A 27,917-nucleotide genomic window follows, 5' to 3' on the forward strand; every position below is an offset into this window, starting at 1 on the left:
GAAGAATGGCTTTTAAGATGTTAAGACACAACACAGAATTTAGAAATGTAATACTTTCTCCTGTTAGGAGATGTTGCTTCTGCATCCACACAGATTGGCAGAAACTCTAGAGCTGTGCTGTAGATCTGCAACCAGAAAGGCTGGATCAGCCTCATCTAAAGAATTTGGGCATGTTATCCTGCGGAGGGAGGAAAGAGGACAGTTATTGTATCCCCTTAGCCTCTCATGCAAGATTTAAAGGTAAAGATTTAAAGATTTAAAAGTCCTACAGATTTTTTTTGGCCTTTTTCTGCTGACACTGTTGAACAATAGCAGATCACAATATGGCACTTTCTTTGGTAATGTCTCCTGACTTGCATCACACTAGGCCAAGTGGTCTAGAATTCTGCTTTTAATTTCAGCTGGTTCTTTAATCTGAATTCCTAGTACATGGTGATTTATATCCAAGCAGCTAACAGCATAAAGCAAAACACAATATCAGTTTAACATAGTAACAGCTTTAACATTGTGAGGCTAAAGTACTCTGCAAAATGCCATATGTCACTGTGGGTAGTTTATATGACTGTGCATACATAGAATATTCATACAAGTTATATGGATACAGTAAACCAACAAAAAACATGTGACATTAAGCATTTGTTTCCAGTTAAGACCAGTGGAAACTGAAGTTTCCTAGCTCCAGGCAGGAGGTTCTCGTATCATTCAGTCATAGATATCCATTTCATGGTGAAAATGTAGATTTCTCTCCAGAGTTCTGAAAGTTTGGTTCCATAGGTGCGTTCAGAAAGTGAGACTTCAAAAAGATATGACTCTTGACTCTTTTCTTTCCTTTACATCCTCTCTGATCCACAATAATGGTTTTGATTCAGAACATTTAAATGGGGACTGTTTTTAATCTTCCTATCAGTAGGCTGTCATTACTATGGAGCAAAACTTTTTCAATACACAACATTTCAAGTGGGTCATAAATTTTATGTTAATATAGAAGAAATTTTTTCCTTTTTCTCTGACAGTTATTCCTGATTTGTCTGTATTACACCAAATGTCTTCACTCTTTATTACTGCTTAGACTAAAATCAGACAAAGACTGACTATTCCCAGTCAAGCTTATAGTACAGAATGTATGGGAAATTAGATCCGCGCAAATATGTTATCCTCTTTCAAACCATTAGTGTTCCAAAGTGTTGATTCTATGCCCCTAATTAGTATTTACCCTTTGAAAGTCATGGAGGAAGACTTCAGACTTATGAGAGTTTTGAGATAAAATGCTAGGCTTGTTGACCACAGACTGGTGAGATATTAAACATAGTTTTTTGCTTCCTTCTGCATTGCTTACAAAGTGAGGAGAAATCACACATCCGACTGCACTGCAACTACTTAATGCTGCCGTAAATAGATCATAATAAGCATGTGGTATATGTGATTGTCTGTGCTGATAAATGAAAGGGTGTGAATTTTTCAGCATCAGTGGAAAGAGGGGAACAAGAAAAAAACCTTCCTGATTGCAGCTGCAAATGGTAGCAATTTTTCCTTCCTGCATTAATGAATGTAATTCATGTAACGCATATTACATCATTCAACAGTAAAATTCTCATGTTCATTTCACAGACAAAAAATATTTTAATTAAGAATATCAATGAGTAATGAAAATCTACTTCCAGAAAAAGCAAAGGAAAATACTTCTTTGGCCATGTAGAGGAACCGTGATGAGAATATAGTTTATCAGTGTAATAAATTCACTTTCCTATAACTCTTTACCAAAAGAACCTCCTTTAAGTCATGTTCCGGTTTATTTGACTGTTTTCTGTTTCTAACGTTCCTTTACATGCAGTATTTGACTGTGAACCTGCATTTTACAGTCTCTAGTAATTGAATCACTTCATCTTCTATAAACATCACAGGTTAAAAGAGCTTTCAGCATCTGAACTCCAACACAACATACAAACTAAAATAATTCATTGTCTAGAGACCATAACAAATTTTAATGCTCATTTACAGAGTAAACAGAGGGCTGAAGGGAGTCAAACCAGTCAAAGTGAAGAATATGTATTACAAAATACACACATTACTGAATTACAAAGTAAAAGTGATGTTTTGTCAAAAAAAGAAATTAAAATGTCTCTCAGTGGCACGACATATAGATAATATTAAAAACTGGCTTGCATGAGGACCAAAGTGTGTCTACTCTGAAGTTATATCACACAGACTGTAAGCAATTTACAGAATTTTAGTTAGTTTTGCATATACAGGAATTGCAAAATTAGAGAAAACACACTGAAATATAGAACGCACACACACAAAAAAAAGATGTATATATATAAACCTCCACACAATCATCAGGGGTTGGCCTAAGTCTGTAATTGCCACCATTGAACAAGAAGCAAACAAAAAGACAGGAAAAAAACCTCACAGGGGAAAAAGAATAATATATTAAAAAGAGAAAAAAAAAGAAAAAAAAGCACCTCAAAAGAAAAATACCCTCATTTGTTTTCCAGAAACAACATCCTCTAGTCTGCTGAGCTGCTTTGTGGAATTAATTTTCTCCTCCCTATTTCTCATGTCAAAAAAAAAAAAAAAGGAAAAAAAAAGGCTTTCTGATAAAGTTTGCGTGTATTTTATTTGGGTTGATGTTAAATCACTATGGTTTGTTTCATTATTTGGCCTCTTTTTGCTTCCAGGCTGGAATGGTTCTTTCAGTGTAGGAAACCAAATGTCATCCATGGTTAATTCTGTAATACTGATGACTCGCAGGCCAACCCCTGAGAAGTCAAGGATGAGGCTTCTCCTTGCCAAAAGAAAAGGAAACTAGGTCTTGCTGTTACAAAACGTTTGATTACATCACACCAGTTCTCTTCAAATAAAATATCAGTGATACGCCAAAGAAAATAAGATATATCAAGAAAACATGTGGTATCCTCTTCTTTTTTTATAATATTTATTTTATTTTATTTTATTTTATTTTATTTTATTTATTTAGTAATTTTGTTTGTACTTCCTGAAGAAGGTGCTCCTTGTGTAGAGATTTAGAGTACATTGGGTGCAGAGTGGTGGTTGGAGGTTAGGGTCAACTTTGCTGTCCGCTCCGTGGATTTTACAGGCGATTTGCTCTTTGCTTTAAGAAGAGAAAGTGATATTGGAAAAAGTCAGCACTTTTAGATTAAAGCAAAGCACCCTTCACAAAGCCACAAACAAGAAGCAGGACAGAAAGTCCATGGCTTGTAGCTATCCTCGCACCTGCGGAAGAAGTTATAAGATATTCGCTCATCTTGCAGATTTCCAATGCTCCTTATAAGGCTGTTTTAAACATATACATTTATATATTTAATTAGCTCGCCAGGTTGGCTCTGGTGCCCATGAATGTCTTGGCATGCACTGCAAATAACAACACATACAGAGTATTTCAGTCCCAGGGAGGGTTTTTGTTTTGCTTTGCTTTGCTTTCTCATCTGTCTTTTTAAACAATGTTACCCAGTGAAACCATATACTAACAGGGAAAAACCCAAACACCTTCCATCTCAGAGTGTTCTTTACTAAATCATTTCCAATGTCACATCATTGATTGCTTAAAACAAAATCATCCAGTGGCTAAAGAGTGTTTTCTTGTAAACTGGAGGAGATACCTGCAAATGGCTGTGCTATTTACAAGTGGGAAACAGATTACCAAAATGTTTGGATTATTTTTTTTTGAGAAACTAGATTTTCCCAGAGGGTTTTTTTTTAATAAAGCTATGGAACCAATGGTACATATAATTATTTCTAAACACATGACTTTATACTTAAGTATGTTAGTAGAAAAAAACCATTCAGGGCTAGACTAATTAAACTGAAATGTCCGCACACCGAGAATATAAGTATTTAGATGTCTTACATACCAAGCCTCAGGGCTTGATAACTCCCTATATCATATAGAATCACATTCCAAATTTGAAACATATTACATGAGGTGAAAACTATAAATTTAATTTGGTTGCACTATAAATAGAAGTTCCAATTATAACAGATTAATGCATGATTGATAGATTTTATATGTTTTGTAGATTTGAAAAGTATTAATGTTATTGATAGTTACAGGCATCAGTTCTACAACAAAGTAATAATGGTGTTATAAGCAGTCCATGATAATGATGGACTTGTAATAAATAGTTATTTAAAAAAAAATCTATTGATCATGTATAAGCTATTTTTGTAAAGAATTTATTACTAAATAGGACGATGAATTTCATTGCAGCCCAAAAAGCACATTTGTCTCCTCATCAAGACTATACATGAAGAAAGCAAAAAGAACTCCAGGAAAGCACATTTTTAAACCTTGTAGATGTTTATCAGTAACACAGTTTCTTTGTATCTGCTAAGTATGGTTATAGGTGTAGCAAGATGTGTTTCTGTTCCTGTCTTTAGTAAATTTTTCCCTTCAAAAATGGGGATTAAACTAAATTCCATATATTAGATGAACACTGCTTACTTTAGTAAATACGTGATGTGAGATGTTGTATACATAGCAGTTGCCATGAAGCACTCTTAGTCCTCTGTCACATACACAAAACCTTCTAAGTAACAGTGATATTTCAATTATCCATGTGTGAACTGAATCTCTAAATGAATATTAACTTTTAAATGGAAACACCTCAAAGACATTACTGAGATTTTTCAAAGAAGTTCAAGGGAACTCCGAGCTTAGTTCCTACTGAAAGTACACAGTTATGTAAAGCCTACTTTTCTCTTGCCCATCTGATAATGCTACCTGCATTATTACTTGAACAATATTCAAGTACACTGCAGTACTTTTCTGAGCATCTCAAAACACTTGCTCTGTATTAGGAACAAGCAAATACACAAGCAAATTGGCTGTGACTTCTTTCTGGGGGTTGTTCTCACACAGGAAGTATTTACAAACTTGAACTCCAGGGTTGAGGTCAGTTTTGGTTTTGTTGCAGCATGGATTTGTTCTCTCTTTATATAATGTGTAAAATTTGTAATTTGACAGATTATTATAAAGGCTTTTCTTTCCCTAATAAGGTTAGCAGAACTTAGTAACAATCTTTGTTAATGTTAGATCATTTCCTGATGTATTCAATTATTTTCACTTGTTTTATTCAATTGAAATGAGGTTTCTTTTGATTGAACTAGGGAAATACATGGCTCAAGACCACTCTAAAGAGGTCTTTGGAGATATATTTCCTTTGCACAAAATATGTATAATACAGCTCAGAAGAATCTCACAGATATGTTTTAAAAGAGCTTTTTTAACAATTAATGATGTTGCAATTTTTGAATTGGAAAGCTGTAATGTGTGGAGGAGAAACAGTATGATATAAAATAAGTTTGACTTAAAATATTTCACAGTGGAAAATATTTGCAGGGAAAAGTTTCTTTGATTTTTGGAATTTTTTTACTTTTTTTCAACATGACAATCTGTAGATTCCCAAATTAGGGGGTAATATATAATACAAACTCATGATAACCTTTTAATTTATAGTTTTCAATTTCTGCATAAATCATGGCCTCCCTCCAATTGTTCTATGTACATGTTCTTCTCTAAAGAGTAAGTCTGTTTTTCTTCATCTTGCAGGGGATTTAGGTTAGAGTACAAGCAGTAAATGCAGGCTAAAGCAATTCTGAACACATGAGAAAAAATTTAGGGAAAATAACAGCTAAAACAATTTCAGCTTCAATGTGAAGAAAGAGGCTATTAGGTTGGTTGGAAAAAATTGTCATAGACAGTGTCCTCTGTGAGGTTTTGGGAACCAGTTAGTATATCCTAATCTGGTTTAATAATTTCCAAAATGCTGTCTAACCCAAGCGGATAAATTTTCAGTAATATATCAGCCCAAATAAAACTGCAACATACAGTGACATGTATGGCTATTAGGTGTGCTCTCACATTTCAGTGACGCTCAATGAAATAAAATTGAAATATATTCAGGTTGTTTTTTTTTCCCAGAGATGTGAAAAAGAATTGTATTTGTTTTTTCATGAACCCAAGTGTTTCTTTAGCTTTTAAAAGAGTGAAAGCTGCTAATGAAAAATGAGGACATAGCGAAACAGAAAGCAGCTTTTTTAGACTTTTTTTCTTTTTCTGTTCTGTCATATTTGCTCATATTTTATTATTTTGTTTTTCCTCTTCAAAGAAGATGTGACCAAAAATATTCAGAAATTTCCATTTTGACTTCAAATCTGAAAGTCATAGGGTTCTTAAATCAGAGACTCAGTTCCACCATTTTAAACTTATGTCAGAGGCAAGGTACACATCAAAATCCAAATTAAAATATCTTGAAAATTCAAATATCTTGAAAATTCAGAGTATCCAGATTCAGACTTTTCATACAGATGTGTTTTTAGTGTACTGTTCTGACCAAGACTTGAATCACTGGAACTGTGAGCAAAGTAATGTAAGTTAAAACCTGTCTATCTGGCTGTGGATTTGATAAATTGATTACTCATTACGTATCCATTTCAAGTATTATTTTCTAATAACATAAGGACAGCTAAAATAAATTTTATTGCAGGTCAACAACATTGGGTAAAACTGGACTGCAATTATGTAACCCTCAAAAACAGTAATTCAGAAGAAGCAGCGTAGTATAATGTATGCATATTTTATTTCTACATTATTAATTAAACTCTACTTGATGTGTGTGTCAGACATTCTCAGAGTTTCACCTGTCAGCCACTGGGATCCAGTTAAATTCTTCCTGTGAAATGTAAATACCTATTATTTGTCTTTTACTTCCTGCTACTAACACAGATCCAAAAGAGCAAACGTCCATGAAATATTTAGCTTTCTCCTGTAAACAAATGCCATACTGCCAAAGGCATGTGATTATAAGATAAGTTTTTGTGCCATGGTATGAAAGAGTAGTTCATGCCATTAAGGTGTTTGAAACTGTGTTTTATTCAAATTCATGGTTTTCTTAAATGTTAGGAATACAGAGAGAAAAAATTGTGATAAATAGTTGTGACCTTAATGTTTAAAATAATAAAAACATCTCTGTAAGAAATGCTGAATCATATTTTGTGGCTCATAGTGTATGGACCACACAGGTAAACATCAATTTTGTTCTGTTAATGAAATCAGTTTTAGAGCATCTAAGTATAAAATAAAGCCATTAGAAATTATAAATTCTGGTAAACTCTAACTGATCAAAAAGGTACTTACTCATTCCATGCCTGAATGACTACAGTCCCTGGCTTTCACTAAGATATTGATCAGACAAAATTTGTGTAAAGATACATGGGATTTTGGGAGACAAGCAGAGAAAAGCAAATACTGGTTGAATAATTTTGCCTGTTCATTTTCTCACAACTGGATGAAACACCGAATTGTAAACTAAGCAGCTGCCTCAGGCACTACAAGTTTAGCATCTCCTATTTGTAGGAGTACCTTGCACAGGTAACCACCTTGGGTCTCAAGCAGTTTCCATCCGCACTTTCTAAGATTTGGGATGTAATAACCTCCTGCATTCTGAGCCTCATACCTGTCAGAGACTCTGAAAATTGCCTTCTTACAGTTATGCATACAATGAATAGTGTATTTTCATATAAATAACAGAAGAAATCTGCAAATTCAACAGCACCTCTTTACTATTTTATTTAACATATAAGTTTAGTTAGGGTATCATTTAGTTTCCTTTAATTAGTAACCCACTGATCAATGCCTGAGCAGTGTCCTGGTTTTGTGCTGACCGGTACAGGAGAAATACAGCCAGTCATACAAAAATCCATCCTAGATTCTCAGTATGTATTACATTATACCAAAATATCCTTACATATATATGGGGTTGTGCTGAATATGAATCAATTTTGCTGTTCTACTAATTTTTGAAATCTTGGAAGTTTCATTTTTCAGGACTTTGTGGTGATGTTTTCCATCTTTAAATGCCTGGTCTGCTGTTTTACAACACTTAGCTTTGCTTTATAGTGTTGGATTTTACATAACCTTCTTGTCAGCCCCCGTTGAAAACACATGAAATCATAATTTTGCATTATTTCCATGTAAATTAAGTAAAAGATCATGAGATACGTGCCTTAATTTTACTGGGGACATAAATGAACTGTAAGATTTCTTGGAGGACATTTGCAGTATTATATACATAAAGATAAATAAAATCAAGTATGGTTGATTTTATTTGAAGTTTTGTTTGAATATGTCTCACACGGATTTTTAACAAATAAATTTTTTCTCTCTGACCTATCAATTGCTATCATCCTTGTTCCTCTGAATTGCATAAATCATTGTTATATATATGTCTCTTATACTGCTGAGATATATATACCCCTCTTCCTCTTCAGAGGAGTGACTTCTCATGTGTATTTTAAGGCTCAGTCATCTGTATTTGATTTTGGGGAACTGAATAAGAGAAGATGACAAGTATCATATTCAATGCAGATCCTTTTGCTTAGAATTTCCCTCCATCTTTGTCCATTGGCTGTACAGTAATCAGCTTAAACTAGTGCGAATTGCTGTTTAGGCAAATGAATTTGTCTTATACACCAGAGGAAAAAGTTCTGAATTTCTGTTTGGTTTTTTTTCTTTGTTTTGGTTGGTTGGTTGGTTTGATTTTGGTTGGTTCTTTTGTGGGTTTTTTTGTGGCTTTTTTTGCGTTTTGGAAGAAAGCTGCTTCCAAATTGATTGAAGTTTAGAATAGGTTATGTCTTGAATTTCCCTAGTCTACTTAGATTTTGCATTCAGTGTGTAGTGCTGTTCATCTGATGTCTGTTCCTTATCTGTGAGCGACGTCTAGAAGAGCAGATAAGGAAGAGGGATGGGATTCTAGATGGATGGTTAATCCTTAGCTTTCACTAGGTAAGGTGCCCAGGTGAACAGATGTGTTCAACCTTGTCATGGAGCAAAAAAAGTGACAACTTTCCAACCCCAAATAGAGGGGAGAATTCTGACAGAAACTTGAGCCACATTAACTCCTGGAGCTCTTTCTCGGCTAAGGCAGGCCACAACCTTTAAATTGTTGCCGGCTACACCTAAAGTCATGTTCTAATGCAAATTTGAGACGGTAATACTCGGGAGAAGAAAAAAACTTAGGGGACTTCAAATATAGGCAGCATGTAGGAAAATGGTACTTGGCTTCAAGCAGTAGTTCAGAACAAGCCATAGTAAATCTATAAAAGGAGAACAGACAGCAGTATGAAAGGGGAAAAAAAGAAAGAAGAATGGGACTCTGAATGACTTCTGCAATTTCACAATGCCAAGATGGACAGAAGTGTATACTGGCGTGAACAAATACGGGATTTTACATTCAGACTAGTTTCTACATCACTCCCTACATTAAATCCTACCCACAGAAACAACTAAATCTCATCATTCTTGTCCTTCTATTGAAACATATCTGAGAGTCATCATTCTCTTTTTCATTCTTTAAAAAATGTTCTTGTTTGTGTCTCATTATTTACCTAGTGAGTAGAACCAGGCTTCCTAATTAGGCAATCATGCACTATAAATAAGATAAAAGGATCTCTAATGTCATTCTCAAAGATGAAAATGAGATCATCAAAATGATTCAACCCTGCCATCCTTCCACCTTGGACAGACAGGAGTGAGGGGTGAGATCCCTAAACATATAATTCAAATGGGAATTTCATCAACATGTATAGATTTTCATACTGTTCTGATAAAACCAGCCAAAAATAACTGTTGAGTTTGAACAGTTTTTCAGAAAGATGAACTGGATAGTGTATTTGACTTAATCCATTTCTGGTGTAATTTTTGGTCTCTCTGACATCCTTTATCCTGTAACGCACAACTTCCATTCTCATCAGTGCATTTCCTTCTGCTTTCATATATAACTTTGTTTAAATTCTGTTATTAAGTAGTTCAGTACTAAATAATACTTTACATATGAATATGATTAGGAAATCCTGAAACAGTTCTACTGGCTTCATGAGTGTCATTCATTTTTGTAGCAGTTATCCTCAGTTTTGTTCTAGTGCTTATGCTTCTTTAGAAAATTTTTTACGCTGTTTCGGTCTGAAAGTGTGTCTAGGTATTGTGGGCAGATTGTCCCACTAAAATTCAGCTTCTGAAATTTTAATTTCCTTAGCATTTTCATGTGATATTCTCCTAAACAAATTTAGAGTAGTAACATTGCAAGTAGTTAGATTCCTATTTGGTGAAATGAAGTGTTGATGAATTGTCTGTGCAGGTGATATGTGGGGTAAGGCGTGTCAAAGTCATAAGGATTTTTGAAGCTAAGGGACACAGCTTTCATTTTTAGAAGTCTATATTTCCTTCTAGCAGCTAGAAACATTTTTGTGCATGTGCTCAACTTCTTTAAATTTCATGTGATCAGCTAAAGATATAGTGAGGTCTTGATGTCTCTGAACTGTTCAGTGTATGTAAAACTATGAGTACTTTCATCATTATATATTTACTATATTATGGGAGCTTTTTAACCTTAATACTCAAACTTCCCTGCCTGACTTTCTTAGGACAATGAGATTCTGCCTATTCGGGTCTCAGAGTCAGAAATGTCCAAGCATCAGCAATTTGTAGCAGATATTCTAATTTTTTTCCATCCTTTAATTGGTGTTTTTAGCTTGCAAAGTTTTCAAATCTCTTCACGTGTATAAGTAATGCAATGCATTGACTTCAGCTGTTTCCATGAGAGAGTACTTTTTGGAGAAAAGGTTGCTAAAAGAGGTGTTTGCAAATAGTTTGTGAAATACCAGAGTTAGCTATTTAAACAAAACTGAAAAGCAGGCCAGTATGCAGTGCCCATTGCAACAAGTTCAAAGATGAGGGGAAGGGGTGCAAGCTCAAGCAAACGCAAGCCCCAAATTGGATGACTGGTATTGTTTCAGAACAACTGGTGGCATGCTTTTTGACTGCTCTTATCAGCACAGGGCACCTTTCTCTCTCATTTTATCCCTGAAAACCGTGGACAAAAAATGTCTCAGAATTTTTTTAATGTGTTGCAGAAAAAATAAAAACTGGTGCATTTGTGTTCATCTGTATGAAACGGTTGATTCTAAAGGAAATGCAATTTTTTCCGACTGTCCTGTGGTAACCCATCTACATCGTATACTTGCATATAATTATGCCCTATCCTGAATGAAGGTCGAATTTAGGCTGTTAACAAAAACTACTGAATTGACTCTTTTAGAAACTGAATTCTGCTGTTGTAATGAAACATGGCTCTAACACAAATTCCTCATCATTTTAGTAATGTATATATATGTGTGTATATTTGATATATGCCACTTAGTAATTAAACTGTTAATGGAGCCATTTCTGAAAGATACAATAAAAACAAGAGTTTTATTTGAAGAAAACTAAAATTGGACTTGTCTTTTTGCTCCTCTGCTTTTTGCACCCTGTTAATTCTTTCATCTATTGGAAAGACAATTTAAGTGGGTGATACTTAATATTACTCTATTAACTTCAACAGCACTGTCATAAAAAAAACAAATATAAAGAGGGTTATTATGACACAGATGGAAGGAAAATTTAAATTTTTTGTAAATATTTCAACATGTTATATTTAATCCCTTTTCTCATTTTTCACACCTGACACAGGCTCATAATTGACGTACAGTCAACCTGATCTCCTTCCATTTATATCATTTATGTAAGAGCTATTTTCATGGAACCCAGCTAAACTCCCACTGGATGAGTCTGGTTTCTTCTGTCTGATTCCTAGACGATAAGTGTTTTGAGGCAGGGACCATTCCTTTGATCCTTTGTTTGCCTGGTGGATAATGCAGTTGTTATAGAAATTAGAACAATGGCTCTGATTAACAGAAGGTACCTCTGTCTAAGAGCTGTGACTCACAAGCTCTTAATGGGTTTAGCTGGAGCAGTTTAAGATGACAGTGCCTCCATCTCTCTGACTCCCCCTCTTATGGAAATTAAACCCCCAATAGTAGGAGTGATACAAACAAACACCATGGATCTCTTCATTTATCTCAATTTAACAACTCTGTGTTTTAGTTTATCAGCTGTCATAGAGGCTTATAAATTATGCATTTATGACAATATAGAGGCTTGACACTGTAAACTGTGAAAGCTGAGGAGAAGACACCCATTTCCTTCTGTCATCCCGATTTGGGGCAATAACTTCTGTTGGAGCAAGAAAAATACTTTGCGTGGTAACACTTTAAACTGTAAGAGCTAAATCAGTGTTCACAATCCAAAGCCTTTACCCTTGCTATTGCTATGTTACAAGTAAAATAAAATAAAAAAAGGGTATCGTGCCTACAACAACAGTACACTAGCTTGAAGGTGGTGTATTGTGAGAATGAAGCTTAAGTATGTGTGCCAAATACTGTATTAATTCTATCTTATTCATATTCTAGATTATTGAATTTTTCTGCTTTTATTTCAGATTTTCTCAACCTTTCTCATTACAGTTATGAGATGTGGGATCAATCATAATATCATTCATCAATATTCAAAGTCTCTTCAGGTAAAAGATGGTCCCCGATTGGTAGATATTGTATGTGTGGGAATTATTCAGTTGAGTTCAAAATAAGTAATTGACCTGTTATTTTGGCAGTGTTTCAGACAGGCACAATCCTATGTAATCCTATTATCTAACAGTATTATTCTAGTAAAGGTCTTTGCACCATCTGAATGTATGGCTCTCTGTGACACCTGCTGCTAGTTCTTGGCTTCATGACTGATTTTTTGTTGCTCCTTGACAAAACATCTTGACTTTTGAACTCTTCTTTTTTTCACTTACACAGAAGGAACTGGAGATGGATACACCATCTTCTGTAGTCTTGTTGAAGTCACTTTTATAATCCTTATAGCCCCGTGTCTTTGATTTGATGGCCAAAATCCTCAGGCAGTGTCACAGGCAACAACAACGGTTGAGATAATAACAGCAGTAGAAACAGGACTGGTAGCAGAAGTAGCATTCAGATTTGCTCTTTGTATTTCTATTGGTTGATGAACACACAGATTGAATGTTTGAAGCACTGCAAATGTGGCTGTGCATCTAATTTTCACATTTTTACAGCAGCTTTGTTCCAAGACAGTAGCATTTGACAGTAGATGGGGGAACAAACTTCAGTGAGGTGGATCTGACTAGAACACCCACACACAGACAGAATAGCAAGTTGCTCTGCCAAATACTACGATTGCAACTTCCTAATTATAGGGTAAAATGGAGAGTTTGGAGAAGAGTCTTCTCAAGGCTGACAGAAACATTATTAGTTGCTCTTCAAATGCCATCCAGCTTTGTCATCAACAAAGAAGGATTATTATTGTAGCTGTAAAAATCGTAATATGTCCAGAATATCTTTGAAGCTTTTGAATTAATCAAAGGTAAACTCCCTGTCCAGAGAATAAGAAAATATTAAAAGTGCTGAGCTTTTGAGCTAGTCTGACCTAAGTTTGCAAAGAGAAGCACTAGAAAAAGGTTAATCAAAGTTGAAGAAAAAAACACAAAAAACCTCTGATGCAACAAAACCCACCACCAAGAATACCCTCTCCCCCTGAAGCTGAATGAGATGAAAACAGCAGTTTTCAGATGTTTTCCTTCCCTTCATTCTGTTCCTAGAAACCTTCACTGTACTAAACATCTTCAGGTGGTACATGCTGGGTAAAGTTTAGATTTTTCTTATAATTCACTCTATGACTAGAAGAAAATTCATCTTCATCTTCATTGAGCCAAATTTTTTGCTATTGTAGATGAATGATGTTTTTTAAACTTCAGCAGAGTTGTATCCTTTCCAGTTAGCAGATAATTGTTCTTTTTCATTTTATGTGATGCAAAGGATTTTCATAATGAAGTAGGGCACCACAGAGGGGAAACTTCCTGTTTCTCATCTAAGGAAAAAATATGCTCTGCTTTGCTGTATATCTGTCAAGTAACAAATGGGTTGTGTTCTGAAGCAAGGAAATCCCATCAGTTATTTCAAGAGCAGGCCCTGTCACATATGCTGCAATCTCTGATGACCCAGTGCAAGCTGTCTGATTGTGAAGCAATAAAAAACAATTTGAGTGAACTGACAAACAAATCATACACAGCTTCTCCCCCTTCCTCATTTTCTCTCTTCTTCCTTTATATTTTTCTCTTTGTTTACTGCATGTGTGGGCAATCTAGTGGTTATTTACCAAAAAAAGTTATATCAGGCATGTAGAGCAGAATTCCTGTGATTTTGCTACTCAGCAAACTCCTGTGGGCATCTCCTACCAGATCTTTGTATACGACTTTTATTCCAAAGGTGAGGTTAGTCTGAAAGTTTCATTTTTACATAGCTAAAAGAAAGGAAGAGATATGATTAAGTGCATATGTAACAATGACAGATGGGCAGTGAAACACCGCTAATGTTACTAAAAGAATAGGAAAGATCTCAGTATGCATGTGCATTTATAAATTACATTGTAGATGGACAAGGACAAAATTAGTTTCTTAGATTTTGTACATATAGTTTCCTCTGTGTCTGTTCTCACTGTTTCTTGATTGGCATCATAGGACAAAAAAGTACAGAATCCAAACACCATCACTTTTACAGAAATACAAGTTACAGTGGAGCTGCCATATATTTAGTGACAAATTCCATTATTATCTCAGGAAATCTCAGAAAGCCTATTTTCTCTTGTGATTTATTATTATTGCTTAATTATGGGTATAACTAAGGTTGAAAATAATATCTCAGATTTCACAGAGGATATGTTTATAACTAAGCATACCCAAGTACTCAGTCTGGTATGGACATATGGGATCTAATAACTGTTCAAACTTGTGGAACAAGAAAAATGAACACATACTGGTTGGTGAGTGATTTCTCTCCTTAGTTCCTGAACCTGTATTTTTATAAGAGGAATAGAAATTGACAGTAGTGTAGTATCTGTGATTGGCAATGGCAGTGAGGGATGGTTACAAAAAGTAGATACCATTTTGCTTGTGACAGAACTTAATACTGCAGATAAACTGAGAAGAGTTTGTTTGTTACTGCATTTAGATGAACTAAGCACTAGGAACGAGAGTTTAAGTATTTGTATGCATTTTGTTTGATCAGTAAGTATGCAAAGATAAGGAATTAAGATGTGGTGTTTTTGAAAGAAACATAAGACATTAGTGAGTTCATTCTGTATTGGAAGACCTGGCCTAAAAGAAAAAGGTTAGCTGCTCTAAAGACCTTGCATTGCCATCTAAGTTATTTGGAGAAGATTAGCACTTCTCAAAAGATGTCTACAGTTCCAAGGTCAACAGCTAACTAGTTATTAGGGTACATCAACTAACATGGTTTGAATTTATTCCATTATTTCAGAGAATCTAAAAAACGTGGAGCAGCTTCTTTTCAGGAAGAGGGAATCAAAGGGTAAATTTCAAGTAGAAGCAGAGATTGCAGTGTATACAGGTTTAAAATGGGATAGTCCTTGCATCATCTTCTTGCAAGAATTTCTGAGAACAGATGAATAACAACAAAAATGTCACTTGGCTTTTACTTTAATGAAGCCTAAAGAAAACAGAGACTTGAATTTTTGCTGTGTCACAATCACAGTAATGGTTGGTGCCTCCCAACCTTATGTATACTCATAGTTTCTAAAAGAGTAAATGTGAAACCCAAAGACTCTTTTAGTGAAGAAAATAATAACGTTGGCCATCACCTTGATGGAGGCTAGAGCAGACATTTGTTCCTTTGTTTTAAGAGGAGATGGAACATAAATAAAAAAGAAAAAAAACAACAACACAGAAGTTGGTTTATATCCCAGAAGATTTCAAATTGGACGTAATTTTTTTGCTTAAAATAGATTGATAATAAAAGATTCCTAGATTCCATAGATAAAAACGAAGACAGGAAGGTATGTCATCAGTTTGTGAGTATCAACAGACAGATGAAACATGTTTTAATCCTCTTCTTTTGCATTCATGCCTGATGATCAGCTTCTCAGTGTGATTTATGATGCCAAGAATCCAGACCATTCTGTCTTAGGTAAGGACCACCTTCTCCTTTTCAAGTCACTCACTGCAACTCCACTATCATCAACAGGAAGTTTTGGCATGTAGTTAGGTTACTAGTTGAATTTGTTACTTCATGAAATAATAAAAAGTTGCTAGAAATGTGAAGAGTCCATATGTAAGCAGTCAGAAAATGAACCTTATTGTCACTTCTTCATTTGTAGCTGTTCCCTTTTGAGTTCTCTGAGACTGATCTTCTTGAGTCTGAAAAGCAACTAATGGTTTTGAGCGCTTTAACGGAGCATTGGCAGAATAGGAAGAGTTTGGAGGATATACACATTTCCAGCCCAACAAATGGGATATACACATTCCCAGTACAACAAATTCTTCAGCCCTTTCAGGCAGCAAAGTTTGTCTAGATTTGTATCCATGAAACAGTGACATTTGGTGCAGCTTGGAGATTATTTAGCTTCCTTTCACCTGAAGTCATTTTAGCTCTTGGACTCCATTTAATTGCAGCATTGTTTAGAGTTACAAGGATTTGTCATAACTCTGTCCTCTTGCCTTTGGAATAAGATAGATTGTTATGAGTTATGCAGGAAAAAAAGTCTGTCACTCCACCTACATAGGACAATTTCTGGATATATGCAGATTACTCTGTCAAATTACTCAGATTTCTGTTATGCTGTGATGGGTTACTTCATTTGCTGCAGTCCATAATTATGAAATGAAAGGGTCAAGATGTGTTAGCTTTGACTTTTGCTTTCCTGACTTTTTTGACTTTGAGGTAGTCATTTAGGGCTTCTTAGTATATTATCTGAAGACTGTCTGTGGAAGTGTCTGTTCTCATTAGCTATTTCATCCTATACTGAATCTCCATTACACTAACAATAATAAATATCTTTTTTTTACACTTGCATAGTGTTTTCAGAGCACTGCAAAATACTGAATGGACCTCACGCCACTTTAATTTGTCAGCCCAAGCTATTTAGCTCCCTCACAGTTATCACAGATATTTTTACTTTTACGTAAAGGAGAATAGCAGAAATATCTATTCAGTTGGGAAATTATGATAGTTTACAGTCACCACCATTTTAAAATGCTTTTCTGGAGCTACATATTAAATATCTATTGTTAAGAAATAAATGAAATTCTACAGTGTGCTTCAGGATAGAAGAAGTTGAGTAGAGTGCTATCTACCTTTCAAAAATAACTTTTGGGGACAAAATATTAATAAAATCAGAGTCAATTTTTCATATATTAGTACCTGATCTCTTCAGAAATGGCTGAATAGAGAATTCCCAATAATTTCAGAGTGTCATGTTTCCCATTGCTGTACATGTATTTTACAATAACCTGTGAGCATGGCAATAAAATTTATTGCTTGCCAATAACTATGCACCAGCTCCCTAATATTGGAGAATATTTGATACAATTGCCTGTGGTTACTAATATTTCTCCCTTCAAGCTGTATTACTCAACATTAACAAACACATCATAATCAACCTGTATGTCTTTCAAAACATGGTGATGATACATTTGTATTCAAACATGATTGCGTGTTCTAGGCTGGATGGATACATTGCTTACATATAACATAATCTCACATCTGTCTTGTGCATGCATATATATAGTTAGTATGATGATGAAGAAGGGAAGAGTTTCTCATTTTATTAAATAAGGAGACTGTGTTGATTCTGCATCATAAAAAGAAGACTATTAATGTCTATGACAACTTCTTTTTGCTTTTTTGACATCTCCCTTTCCTCAGCTGAAGTTGCTCCTCAAAGTTACATAGAGCTAAACCCCCTCCCTGCCTTTTGTTCCCATGGGTATTTCTGTTAGTGTAGAATGACTGCAAAATGAAGTGAAAATCCAAATCTCACCATGGCTGGAAAAGTGAGGCCAAGATTTTCTGAAGTAAAAGAAAGTAAATCTTGGTTCTCACGAGTTAAACTGATGTTCATCAAAAATATCACAAATAATTAGTGCAGCAAGCGACTATTAAATTGAAATTAGGCCTAATAGTGATTTTTGGTACACTCTGTTTCTTCAGTACATAAGCTACACCTCTGATTAATGCAGAGTTTGCTTGCACTTTTTCATAAAAAAATGAATTTATAACATAATTTATATTTTTATCAGTTTAATTTTTAAATTATTAATGATTGTGATTGTCTGCACTTGATCTGCAGTAATCTTTGCTCAAGCAAAAAATAAGAGATTAGTTTTTCTGTATTGTTTTTTTTGTTTTACAGGGATCTTTCCATGTAATAATCTACTAGCTCTCAAATTGCCAATGTCCAGTAATCAGTCAAGATATTGCTTGGACTAAAGACATAAACAATACTATAGATTCAATTATATATAAAAAATTATTTAATGGATTAGCTGGTTTTTTGCACACTCTGGCCGCAATGCAGTGTAGTCTGTTGCTACATATTTCATAAACCTCTAACTCTTTTAATTAATTTCACATAGACTGAATAGAAACCAGAGTTTTCCATTTATAGAAAAGTCTGCTGCTTTGAAATGTATGAGTCCAATGGAAAATAAGCAGTATATACATTTATCTGAGAGCAAAGCAATGGTAGAATGATAGTTTAATATAAACTGAAATATTTGTTTTCTTTTAACAGCTTTTTGGAAGAGCTAAAAAATAAAAGTGGCTCAATTTCAGGGAAGGAGAACTGAATGTAACTTTTAAACAAGCTTAAAAAAATGTATACAGAGATAAAATAGTGGTAGCACATACACCAGCTTTTCCAGGAGCAATACAACCAATATGAATAATCATATTGTTCCAATTTGTAATGAAATGTATTTTCCTTATAAAAAAGTTTTTCTAATAGTATGCCTGTAAGATGAAAGTGATTTCACAGCAGATGTACTATTAAATTTATGGTATTCATAGTTTTTTATTTAATAACACACTAGCAGAAAAATGATGTATCAGAGCTAATTAGGTTATTTTCCATTATATATTTTAAGGTATGTTGTGATTTCCTGCCTTACATTGGGCCCTTAGTGTAAATAGAAGTAACCCAGAAACCCTTCAACTTACACAGTTTGTTTTCCAGAGGATATTTGATCATTTTCAATGTCTCAATTTTTTATCCTGTCCATCTCTCTATTGCCATCATATAGTGCTGTACCTCCGGTATATTAATAAACCTTTGCATAACTGTGAATGTTACTGTATCAATGTAGAAAATGCAGACTGATATTGATAATAGGTTATTTATACAGTGCTGAACAAAATCCCCCAAACAAAATGTGTAGTATGTTTATTTCTACATGACAGAGAATGGTGGCATTTCCATTTTAACCCTTGTTTTAAAGCTGATGGTCAAGCACTTGCAGACGACAACAACACATTTTCTGACAAACCCTTGGTCCTTCTAAATCCTATACAACAGAGAAACTATGTGGTGTATCTAAGGTTTGCTTAGATTTAGAAGTCAAGTTCCTTATGAAAATAGGATTGATACCAAAAGTAAATTAATTTCATCAAATGTTGGAGATGCAAAAATTAGGTGACTGGTGCAAAATAATTTAGGAAGAAACACATCTGGATGAGTGTTTTATTTAATTTGTCATGCACAGCCATCTTAAAATGAAATGAGTCATTCACTGACATGACCCTCTCTCTCCACACACACTACAGGGAAAACTAAGCTTCGATTTGAGAGTTAGCCCTAGGTGGGTAAAACCAGTAGAGATAAAATCCACATACAGAAGTTTAAGTTTTTTTGCTTCTTCTGCTCAGAAATTCATTCTTCAGATTTTAGGAAGTAAGCAGATATCAAGAAGAATAGAACCAGAAAGAAGGAGGAATAACTGAGCACCACACTCTTCCTAGTCATAATTCCTGGTTACCTTGTTGATTTAGCCTCCTTTTACATGCTGGTAAGCAATCAAATGAAAGCTCAAAATGCTTTACCATACCTGATTGTGGACTTTGTTTGGGGATTTTGGCTGCTGCTTCGGGGCTGGAGGTGGCACGCACACGCTGATTGGCAGAATTGTGGATGCTACTTGGGACAGCTGCTGAGATGTTTTTACGAGGTTTCATGTCTTGCAACCACATTGGGGATGCCTCAAAGGCTTGCATTCGCCGAGAGTGGCTGTTAGCATTGACTTTGAGAAATGCCTGGGCCTTGTATTCCTGAAGGTCTCCATAGTTGGCATCGGTCACCCTGCACTCATACAAGCCTTCATCCTTTTTCCTCACTTTTGAAATCTGCAGCTTGTGGGAGATGTCATTCCCTTGTACTTTCACTGTCTGCAAATTTGCCAGGAAAAGAAAACAAAGAAACAAATATGTTGTCAGGAATTTTTCTTTCTCTACAAACTCTACTGACTCTACTGACATAGTGCCAAATTAATCAATGGTGTGATTGTGCTTTCTGCAGGGAGGTTACATCAAGGATGAGTATGGCTAATTGTGTCTATGAGGATGCCTAACATTTTCTTTCCAAATCTTCTTAGATGGTTTGCTCTGAAATATAATTAGCCTCAGACAAATAACCAAAACTACCATGCTCATTTCAATTAATTGCTTAAAATCATGAATATTCCTAATGAGCTTTCTTATGTAAAGCTGGTATCTGTGCACTTCTTTGGCTAAACCTTTCCGGTTAGTTGACTTGATTGAATAATTCAGTTTTTGAACTAGTGCATTAACAATTTTGTTGGAGATGTTTCCCAAGATTTAAGCTACATTAATAACTATTTATTAGATTAGTTTGTACTCTTCACTACATTGAAAATGTATATTTGACATTCAGTTTATCTCCTTAAGTGTATCCAAAGCCTTGGTATTTTTTGTCTGTTAATGATAACAAGACATCTTGTGTCAGGTAGTCCCTTTTGTCTCGTTTATATAAGTACGTAGTTATTGGAAGTTATATATCAGTACATATTCAAGATCGATTTAAGAGTTGTCAGCTGAAAAAAGACTCCTGTTTTGTTTTAATATTTGAAGGCAACATAACATATTTTTGTTTCAGATAATTAAAACACATGAGTAAGTTATACATTCAGAAATATGTGATAGTATTAAGATGCATTGGGAAAAGTTAACACAGGTTCCTTTCTGTATATTTATCACTTTAGAGAATTTATGTTTCATTAATGTTCTCTTACTCTCTATCCGAATTAACATCTGTTTCCCTACCAGAAGCCAGTTAAAATATGTTCAGTGGTCTCTAAAACTTCAACTTTGAAGACCTTCTGAACCTGGTTTACTTTCACTGTTACATAAACATGGATGTAAAGGTTGCTTTGTGTCATATCAATAACAGGAGATAAGGAAACATCAGGATGATGAATTCGTGGTAGTTAATAAAAGTTAGACTGAAGCTAGCACATGGTTGTTGGTGATTGTAGAACACATTGTTTCTGATAGCTTGGCATGTTGTAGTCACCAGTGTTGGCAAAGCACCTATTCTGCCCGCTTGATAAATTGAAGAGCAATACTTGTGAATATGTTATTGCTTTAAGGTGCTGGATGGACTTTATAGTCTGTTGTGTTGTACCCAGCTCTGAATTTATACTTGGCAAACTGAGTTGAAAGTATGGATTGCACACTTACAAGCATAATATGTGTGATATTAATTACACAGAAGGTGCTGGATAGTTATTTAAACCATATTCAATAACAATATATCTCTACTAAACAGTTCATGTTCAGCAAAAGTATTAAAGAAGTTTCATATGAATGGAAAGAGGATGCATAGGTCATATTTTGCCTTCATTTGCTTCCATACAATAGCCACAAAGTTAACAGTGTTGCATAGCACCGGTGAAAAACAAGATTGGTTTTGGCTTTTGCATTTGAAATTTAGAAATTGTTGCTGGCAGCACGTATGCATGTTTTCAGTTTGTCCCTGATTATCACTTAAAACTGATAAAGAGGTGTATTTTAGCAAACATTTAGTATATTTTAACATTTCTTTAAAGATTTTTCATGATGATAATTTACAGTAATACTAATGGAGACTGAGTATGTCTTCAGAAAAAAAAGAAAAAACAGCTACATTTGTAAAAAGTGGTTTTAGACATCTATGAAACATTAACTTTCTTTTTATTACAAATGTAAAATAAATGTTTTATGCAAGCTTATAGAAACACTATAAATACCCCATCATGAATTATTATCATAAGTAATGAAAGAGATTTGTTGCTTCAGAGATGAGACAAGCTTTAAAGCCTATATTGTGTTTCAGTTCTTATGGATTACTACAGAGATTTTAAAGGAGACAGTATTGATAAGTAATGAATTGTCTGCTAGTGGAATAGTATCCAAAGACTACATGTGGACCTCATTTGTAAGATAGTCTACAAAGGTAATTGAATACACAGTCCATGACACAAATTGTTTATAGTGTATGGTGTGAAGTATCATAGGAAATGTAAGTATGGCTAGAATAAGTATTGTTTTGAACATAGTGTATCTCAATTATCATTTATAAATGCCCTTCAGCTATACCTTGCTGCACTTCGACCTCATGTAATTATTTGGTTAGTTATTTGTAGGCATCAAAAGCAGCAGAGTAAAAGATTTAACAGAAATTATTCACCTCTATTTGTTGCTGTTTTAAGCCTTGGCTGTAGCTAAGAGGCACTTCCAAAGGGATTTTGCCGGAGAAAGGGAAAACCCCTCTGGGCTCATAGAGAATACTCATGCTGCAGTATCTGCTAAGTATCTGTGTCTTTCCACTGCAGTGAGCACCACACCATGACCCCACCACTATACATTTCTTGGGATGCCGAGGAAGGAGGATCTGATCTATTCTGAGGTCAGAAACAGCCCTGTGGCTGTGCCTGACTCAGGACATGGGTCTGCTGAGGAAGAGATCTTTTCCCTGGACAAGGGCTGGAGCAACGTTACTCATAATTCTGTTAAGACAACATTCTGGTTTAATCTCCAAACAGCAGATTGGTTACTCTGGTGTCAGAATCTTACTTTCTTAAAACAGAGTCTCAGGGACCAAGAGCGGAAATTACTCCCAAGAGGGAGGTCTTGACCAAAGTCTTTCTGAGATTTCTTTCTGCCAGAGGGCACGGCCCTGGGAAAGCACCCATTTAAGCAGCTGTACACCCCGCTGAAGGGGAGTGGAGCTTCACAGACAAATTTCAGCCTTAGAACCAACTTTGGAGTGCTAAGGCAGGTTCAGCAGTTACCCAGGGTAAATGAAAACATGAGGTACAAGGAAGGATTGGTGCACTGCTTCACAGAGTACAGAGTCTGTCAATGGTCTACTGCCTGTGCCATGCTGGCCAATGCCTCCATGCCTAGGGGTGTGGGGGGCTGCGTGGGGCAGGGATGTCTTAGCACCTTGCCTGGGTTGGCAAGGAAGAAGTCATAGAATCACAGAATCAATTATTTAAGTTGGAAAAGACCTCTAAGATCGTCAAGTCCAACCGTTGAGCTGCGGACTGCCAGCCTCCTGCAGCCTGCAGTGCGGATGGGGAGAAGATGCAGGGCAGGAACAGACTCGGCCCTCCGAGGGATGGGCTCTGACTGGGGAAGGGACCCCCGGTCGGCGACGCGGGGGGCTGCCCGCACCCTGCGGCGACACTTACGCTGATCTTCGTGCCGTCGCTGTCCAGATCCCGCTCGGGCAGGAGCTCCACCTGCAGGGAAAGGAGCGCCTCCGTGGGTCACCGGCCCCCGCCCCGCTCCGCGCCCCGCTCCGCGCCCCTCTCCCAACCCGCCGCGGAGCCCGTGGAGCGGTGCGCCGCGCCTGCCACCTGCGGGCCGCGCCGGGCACAGCCCGGGACAGCAGGAACAGCCGGGACAGCGGGGACAGCCGAGGCAGCCGGGATGCGTGGCCAAGGGGCGCTGCCCAGCGGACCCACCTCCCTCCCGGCTGGCGTGGGAGTCTTTTCGGGGCAGCTGAACGCCGAGACCGGTGAGGAGCGGGCAGCAAAGGCGGGGAAGAGCGCCCCAGATGGCAGTGTAAGTGGACATGGCCCCTCCTGTCCCGCTCGGAAGGATGAAGTTGCGCAGTTGTGTTATTTTGGGGTTTTTGCTTCTTCTGGGGCATTTGGTCCCTCCTGCTTTCCCCACCCCTGGCAAGCGTGCGCCCTCCTGTGGCAGCTACATCCGGCTGCCAACTCGACTGTGCTAGCTGTAAATTGGAGGGCATGTGTAGGATGTTGTCACTCGGGAAATAAAAAATTCCCACAGGGAGCAGTCTTTGAACAGCTGCTTTCCAAAGGAAAAATCTGAGAGAAGAAAAGGAAAAAAAAAAAAAAAGAAAAAGAAACAGAGAGGAAAATAATAAAAAAAATTAGACTTTGAAAAATCTGCATGGTTTTGTGAGCATCCCTAGCTGCATTCTGGGAGTGACAGGCACCAAAGGCACCATCCCTTGAGGTGGGCATTTTTGTCTGCAGGTTCCTGCATTGTTATTTCATGGTTAAAACTAAGTCCCTGGAGAGATATAGAACCTCTCTCTGGTCCTTCCTTCTGGTCTCCCTTTCTTTCCTTTCCCCCTTTCCTCTCCACCTCTTCTGTGGCATTTTCCAGGTGGTTTGAGGAATCTGTGGCGGAGGATTAGTACCTGAGTGCCTGTCACCTCAGCTCCAGCCTCTTGGTCCTCAGCTGCCCGCAGAAACCACCACTGGATTTCGAGGTACACCGAAGTGGAGCCACTTTGGAAAGCACAAGACATCTCCACATTCTGCCCTTCAGTGGCTGTGACATTTCGGGGAAACTCTGTGAATTTTGCTGCAAAACAAATGCATAATATGTTGGGATGTCTTGCTACCTACTGATTGTTTATGCTCTGGTTTTTGTGTTGCCTTTTTTATTGTTTCTCCTTCCCCCCCCCCCTTTTAATGTCACTGTTTATTTTTCTCATTCTCTCTCTTTTCTACTTTTTTTTTTTTTTTTTTCCAGTTGCCCACACAATATCTTCCCTGGTTTCTCTCACACCTAGATATGTTTTTACTCCCTTAGGCACAAATCCATTCTCTTTACACTCTCAGTTCTGCTCACAGGAAATACTATAGATCCCCCTTCTTGCACCCATGGACTAGTGAAGTTTCACATAATTAGGTCCGAATACCCTCGGGCAGAATGCAGTATTTCACCAGATTCACTGAGGGATTTTGTGCAAGACCAATTTAGGAGAGAAAAAAATATCGGACTGATTTTTTTTTATTTTGGAGGGCTGAGCTGGAAACCTATAAGTTGTTAAACCTTCTGCAGCCAGCTGAAGCAGCTGTTGGCAGGGGCAACTCTGGGCACTCTTCTGAGGTGCATGTTACAATCACTCATCAAATGTCCATTTCAAAGGCTTTGTCTGAATTAGTTACTGTTTCTGAGAACCTCTGCTTGCAAGGTTATGTATAAACAAACCAAAAATCAATTCATCTTCTGCTTCTCTGTCCTAGAAGACACTTTCTAGAACTAACCTTCACATTTCTATCCCAACCCTTTAACAAACCGAATCTGCCCATTTCAGCGTACCACTGCTAGGTTTAAAAGCTAATCCTGACAGATGTAGTCCAGGGCATCATTAATTGTTACTTCCTTCTCATCCTTTCCTATAACTCACTTTAAAATTTTGCAACATAATGAGTCATGATAGTCAAGTGAGGGGAACTACAGACAAACAGTGTAACAAATACATGCTGTATTTCAAGAAGAGGAAATTTGGAAAGACACTGCAATGTCGCTTTCTGTTATGCATTGTTAACAGATTGACTAGAGCATATTATGATGAGAAGGAAACGCGATGCAAAGGAAATATTGCTCCTTGTCTCCTCCCTCTTCCTCTCTATCCAATCTTCCTAGCCAAACTGGAATTGGTGGGATAATTTGGTAACCAGTGTTACTTCTCCTTCCCCTTTTATTTGTGCCTGGCAACACATACTTTCAAAGCTTCTATCTTCATATTTCACGGTGTCCCCTTTTCTGACCCCCACCCCCACTAGTCAGCGATTGCAAGTCACCGAGTTAAGCTGCCAAATGGACTGTGCATTATGCGTGTCCGAGGCTAGTAAGTTTGTTTTGAGGGGATTTTTTCTTGTTTGTTTGTTCTGTCCCCCTCCTGGTCAGTGCGCGTGAGCGGTGTGGGGGCACACGGAGGGGAATACAGACGCCATCCTCCCCAGTCGCACCGCCAAGCTGCTGGCACGGAAAGGCGGGCAGAGAGCAGGGGACGGCGGGCGGGGAGCGGTATGAGGGGGTACGAGGCGCAGGCACCGGGCGAGTCAGCGGGCAGCGGGCGCAGGGGGCGGCCGGGAGCGATCTGTCCATGGTGCTGACAGCGTCGCCGCAGCCTCGGGGTCCCGAACAACCGGCTCCTGCAGCGCCGGGGCTGCTTGAAATGCAAGGCGCGCCTTTCGGTGGAGAGGGAGGGAGGAAGGCGGCGGGGGTGGGGGGAGGTATTCAAAGAAGTCGATATTGTCTTTTTCTCCCATTTTTGATGGGGGTGGGGAATGGTAGAAATACACAGTCACAGAATCGAAACGAAGGTCTGACTCTGAGGGTTGCAGGATAATAAGAGAGGAAAGGGAAAACAGCACGAAAGGAGACTGCAACATCTTAAGGGAAGCAGTAGATTTAACCATCCAGTACTTGGTCTAAATGCAATAATTATGCATGCGCTGGGAGGTGTTTCTTGTACGCATACATGCCTATATACAAACCATCAGAACTCAAACACATGCATGTCCATTCCCCAAAACCCCTTTACTCTTCTGCAACATGCCTGTTATTTCCCTCTTTGCAGTCAAGTAAAGGAAGCCTGTTATATTTCTACTTTGGGGAAACTTCTCACTTCTTTTCCTATTTACAGGCAATTTTTTGAACTAAATGTAAACCTGATTCTTGTTGTCCTCATCTCTTATCCACTTTAGTTGTTTTTCTTCTTTCACCTTTCTTCCTTTCTTTTATCTTCCTCCCCCCCCCCCCCGGATCTCATTCTCAGTCTATTTTAGCATAGAAAACCACACATATGTATTTGACAATAAGGGATCTTACCTTGGGTAGAAAGTCCTTGTTGAATATACATAACTGAAAAGAAAATGAATCCAACATAAGCTAGAAAGATCCCCATCATTCCAAGATGAAGAAGTCACATCAGGGTAAAAAAAAAAGCCAAAAGTGCCCTCAAAAAAAAGAAAGAACTGATATATGAGTGTATGTACGTATCTCTAAATGTATGAACAGAAAGAAATTTCTAATGTTACAAAAAGGCTCTGTATTGTAGCCCTAGCTGCGACACTGGCAGCATTCTGCTACTCGATGGAGTCTTTTTCCTTGAGAAGAGCGAGTATTGCAATACAGTGTGGTTCAGATGAGCTGTCTCAGGCGCTGTGTTGCTTGAAGTCCAGACTCAGACTAAAAAAACACAAACCGTTGAAAAGTGGGTATCAGCTGCCTTCTGCGCCTTTTTTCAGCTACCTGGCAGCTTCGCCCAACGTCAGCTCTTGCTGCTCAGGATGTCGTGATGACTGCCCTCCCTACACACTGATCCAGTTTGGGAAGAGAGGAGTAGGGGAAAGAAGGGGGGGGAGGGGAGGAAAAAGAAGTCTACCGTGCTTGCATTGCTTCAACTTTTCCCTCTAATGGCTGCGATAATGTCTTTAACCCTTTCCTCTCCCTCCCCAGTCTCTACACCTCTCTACCTGTTCTGACTTCTGCTGGCTCTGATTCTGGGGTAAAGCTGATTCTGGGGGTTTTTTGTCCCTTTTTTTTTTTTTTTTTTTCCCCAGTACTGTACAGTTTATGATCGTAGAGAGAGAAGGGAGCCTTTATTGTACTGATGTAATCTTCGGTCTTACATCCCAAAACACTCAGTGGCTAAGAGGGCAATGCAGTGGTTTGATTTTTGGTGAGTTAAGCTGTTTCTGTTTTCTCCTTTTCCTCTCCCTTTTACAGGGTCTGAGGGGAAAATAGTTACTCAGTAATCCTATCGCACTCACTACTGCCTGCTCCAAATAACTGTGCTTCTAGCAAATTACACTAAAATGTTCTTCATTTTGTCTTCAAAGATAGATAAAGAGGAGGATGCTTAGAGTGTGTTTAGGTGG

At 37.3% G+C, this 27,917-nt stretch overlaps 1 protein-coding gene across 4 annotated transcripts; it reads right to left on the reverse strand.

The window, feature by feature from the left end:
- Nucleotides 1–373: 373 nt before the first annotated feature.
- On the reverse strand, nt 374–27,501 carry VSTM2A (V-set and transmembrane domain containing 2A). 4 transcript variants are annotated; one of them, XM_027680446.1, is made up of 5 exons: nt 26,866–27,497; nt 24,437–24,603; nt 23,454–23,504; nt 19,812–20,148; nt 374–3,112 (listed from the first exon to the last, which is right to left on the reverse strand). In XM_027680446.1, exons 1-5 carry the CDS (start codon nt 26,942–26,944, stop codon nt 3,024–3,026), a joined length of 723 nt encoding a protein of 240 aa, XP_027536247.1. In that variant the 5' UTR covers nt 26,945–27,497; the 3' UTR covers nt 374–3,023. The 4 variants fall into 4 exon arrangements, with proteins under 4 accessions (XP_027536247.1, XP_027536275.1, XP_027536256.1 ...); XM_027680455.1 differs by having other exon boundaries at nt 2,973–3,234; nt 26,866–27,500; XM_027680465.1 differs by lacking the exon at nt 374–3,112 and adding an exon at nt 3,241–3,372 and having other exon boundaries at nt 26,866–27,501.
- Nucleotides 27,502–27,917: the final 416 nt, after the last annotated feature.

The sequence above is a fragment of the Neopelma chrysocephalum genome, unplaced genomic scaffold, assembly GCF_003984885.1.
Source record: "Neopelma chrysocephalum unplaced genomic scaffold, ASM398488v2 Primary Assembly neopelma1_22b, whole genome shotgun sequence".
NCBI classification, from domain to species: Eukaryota; Metazoa; Chordata; class Aves; order Passeriformes; family Pipridae; genus Neopelma; species Neopelma chrysocephalum.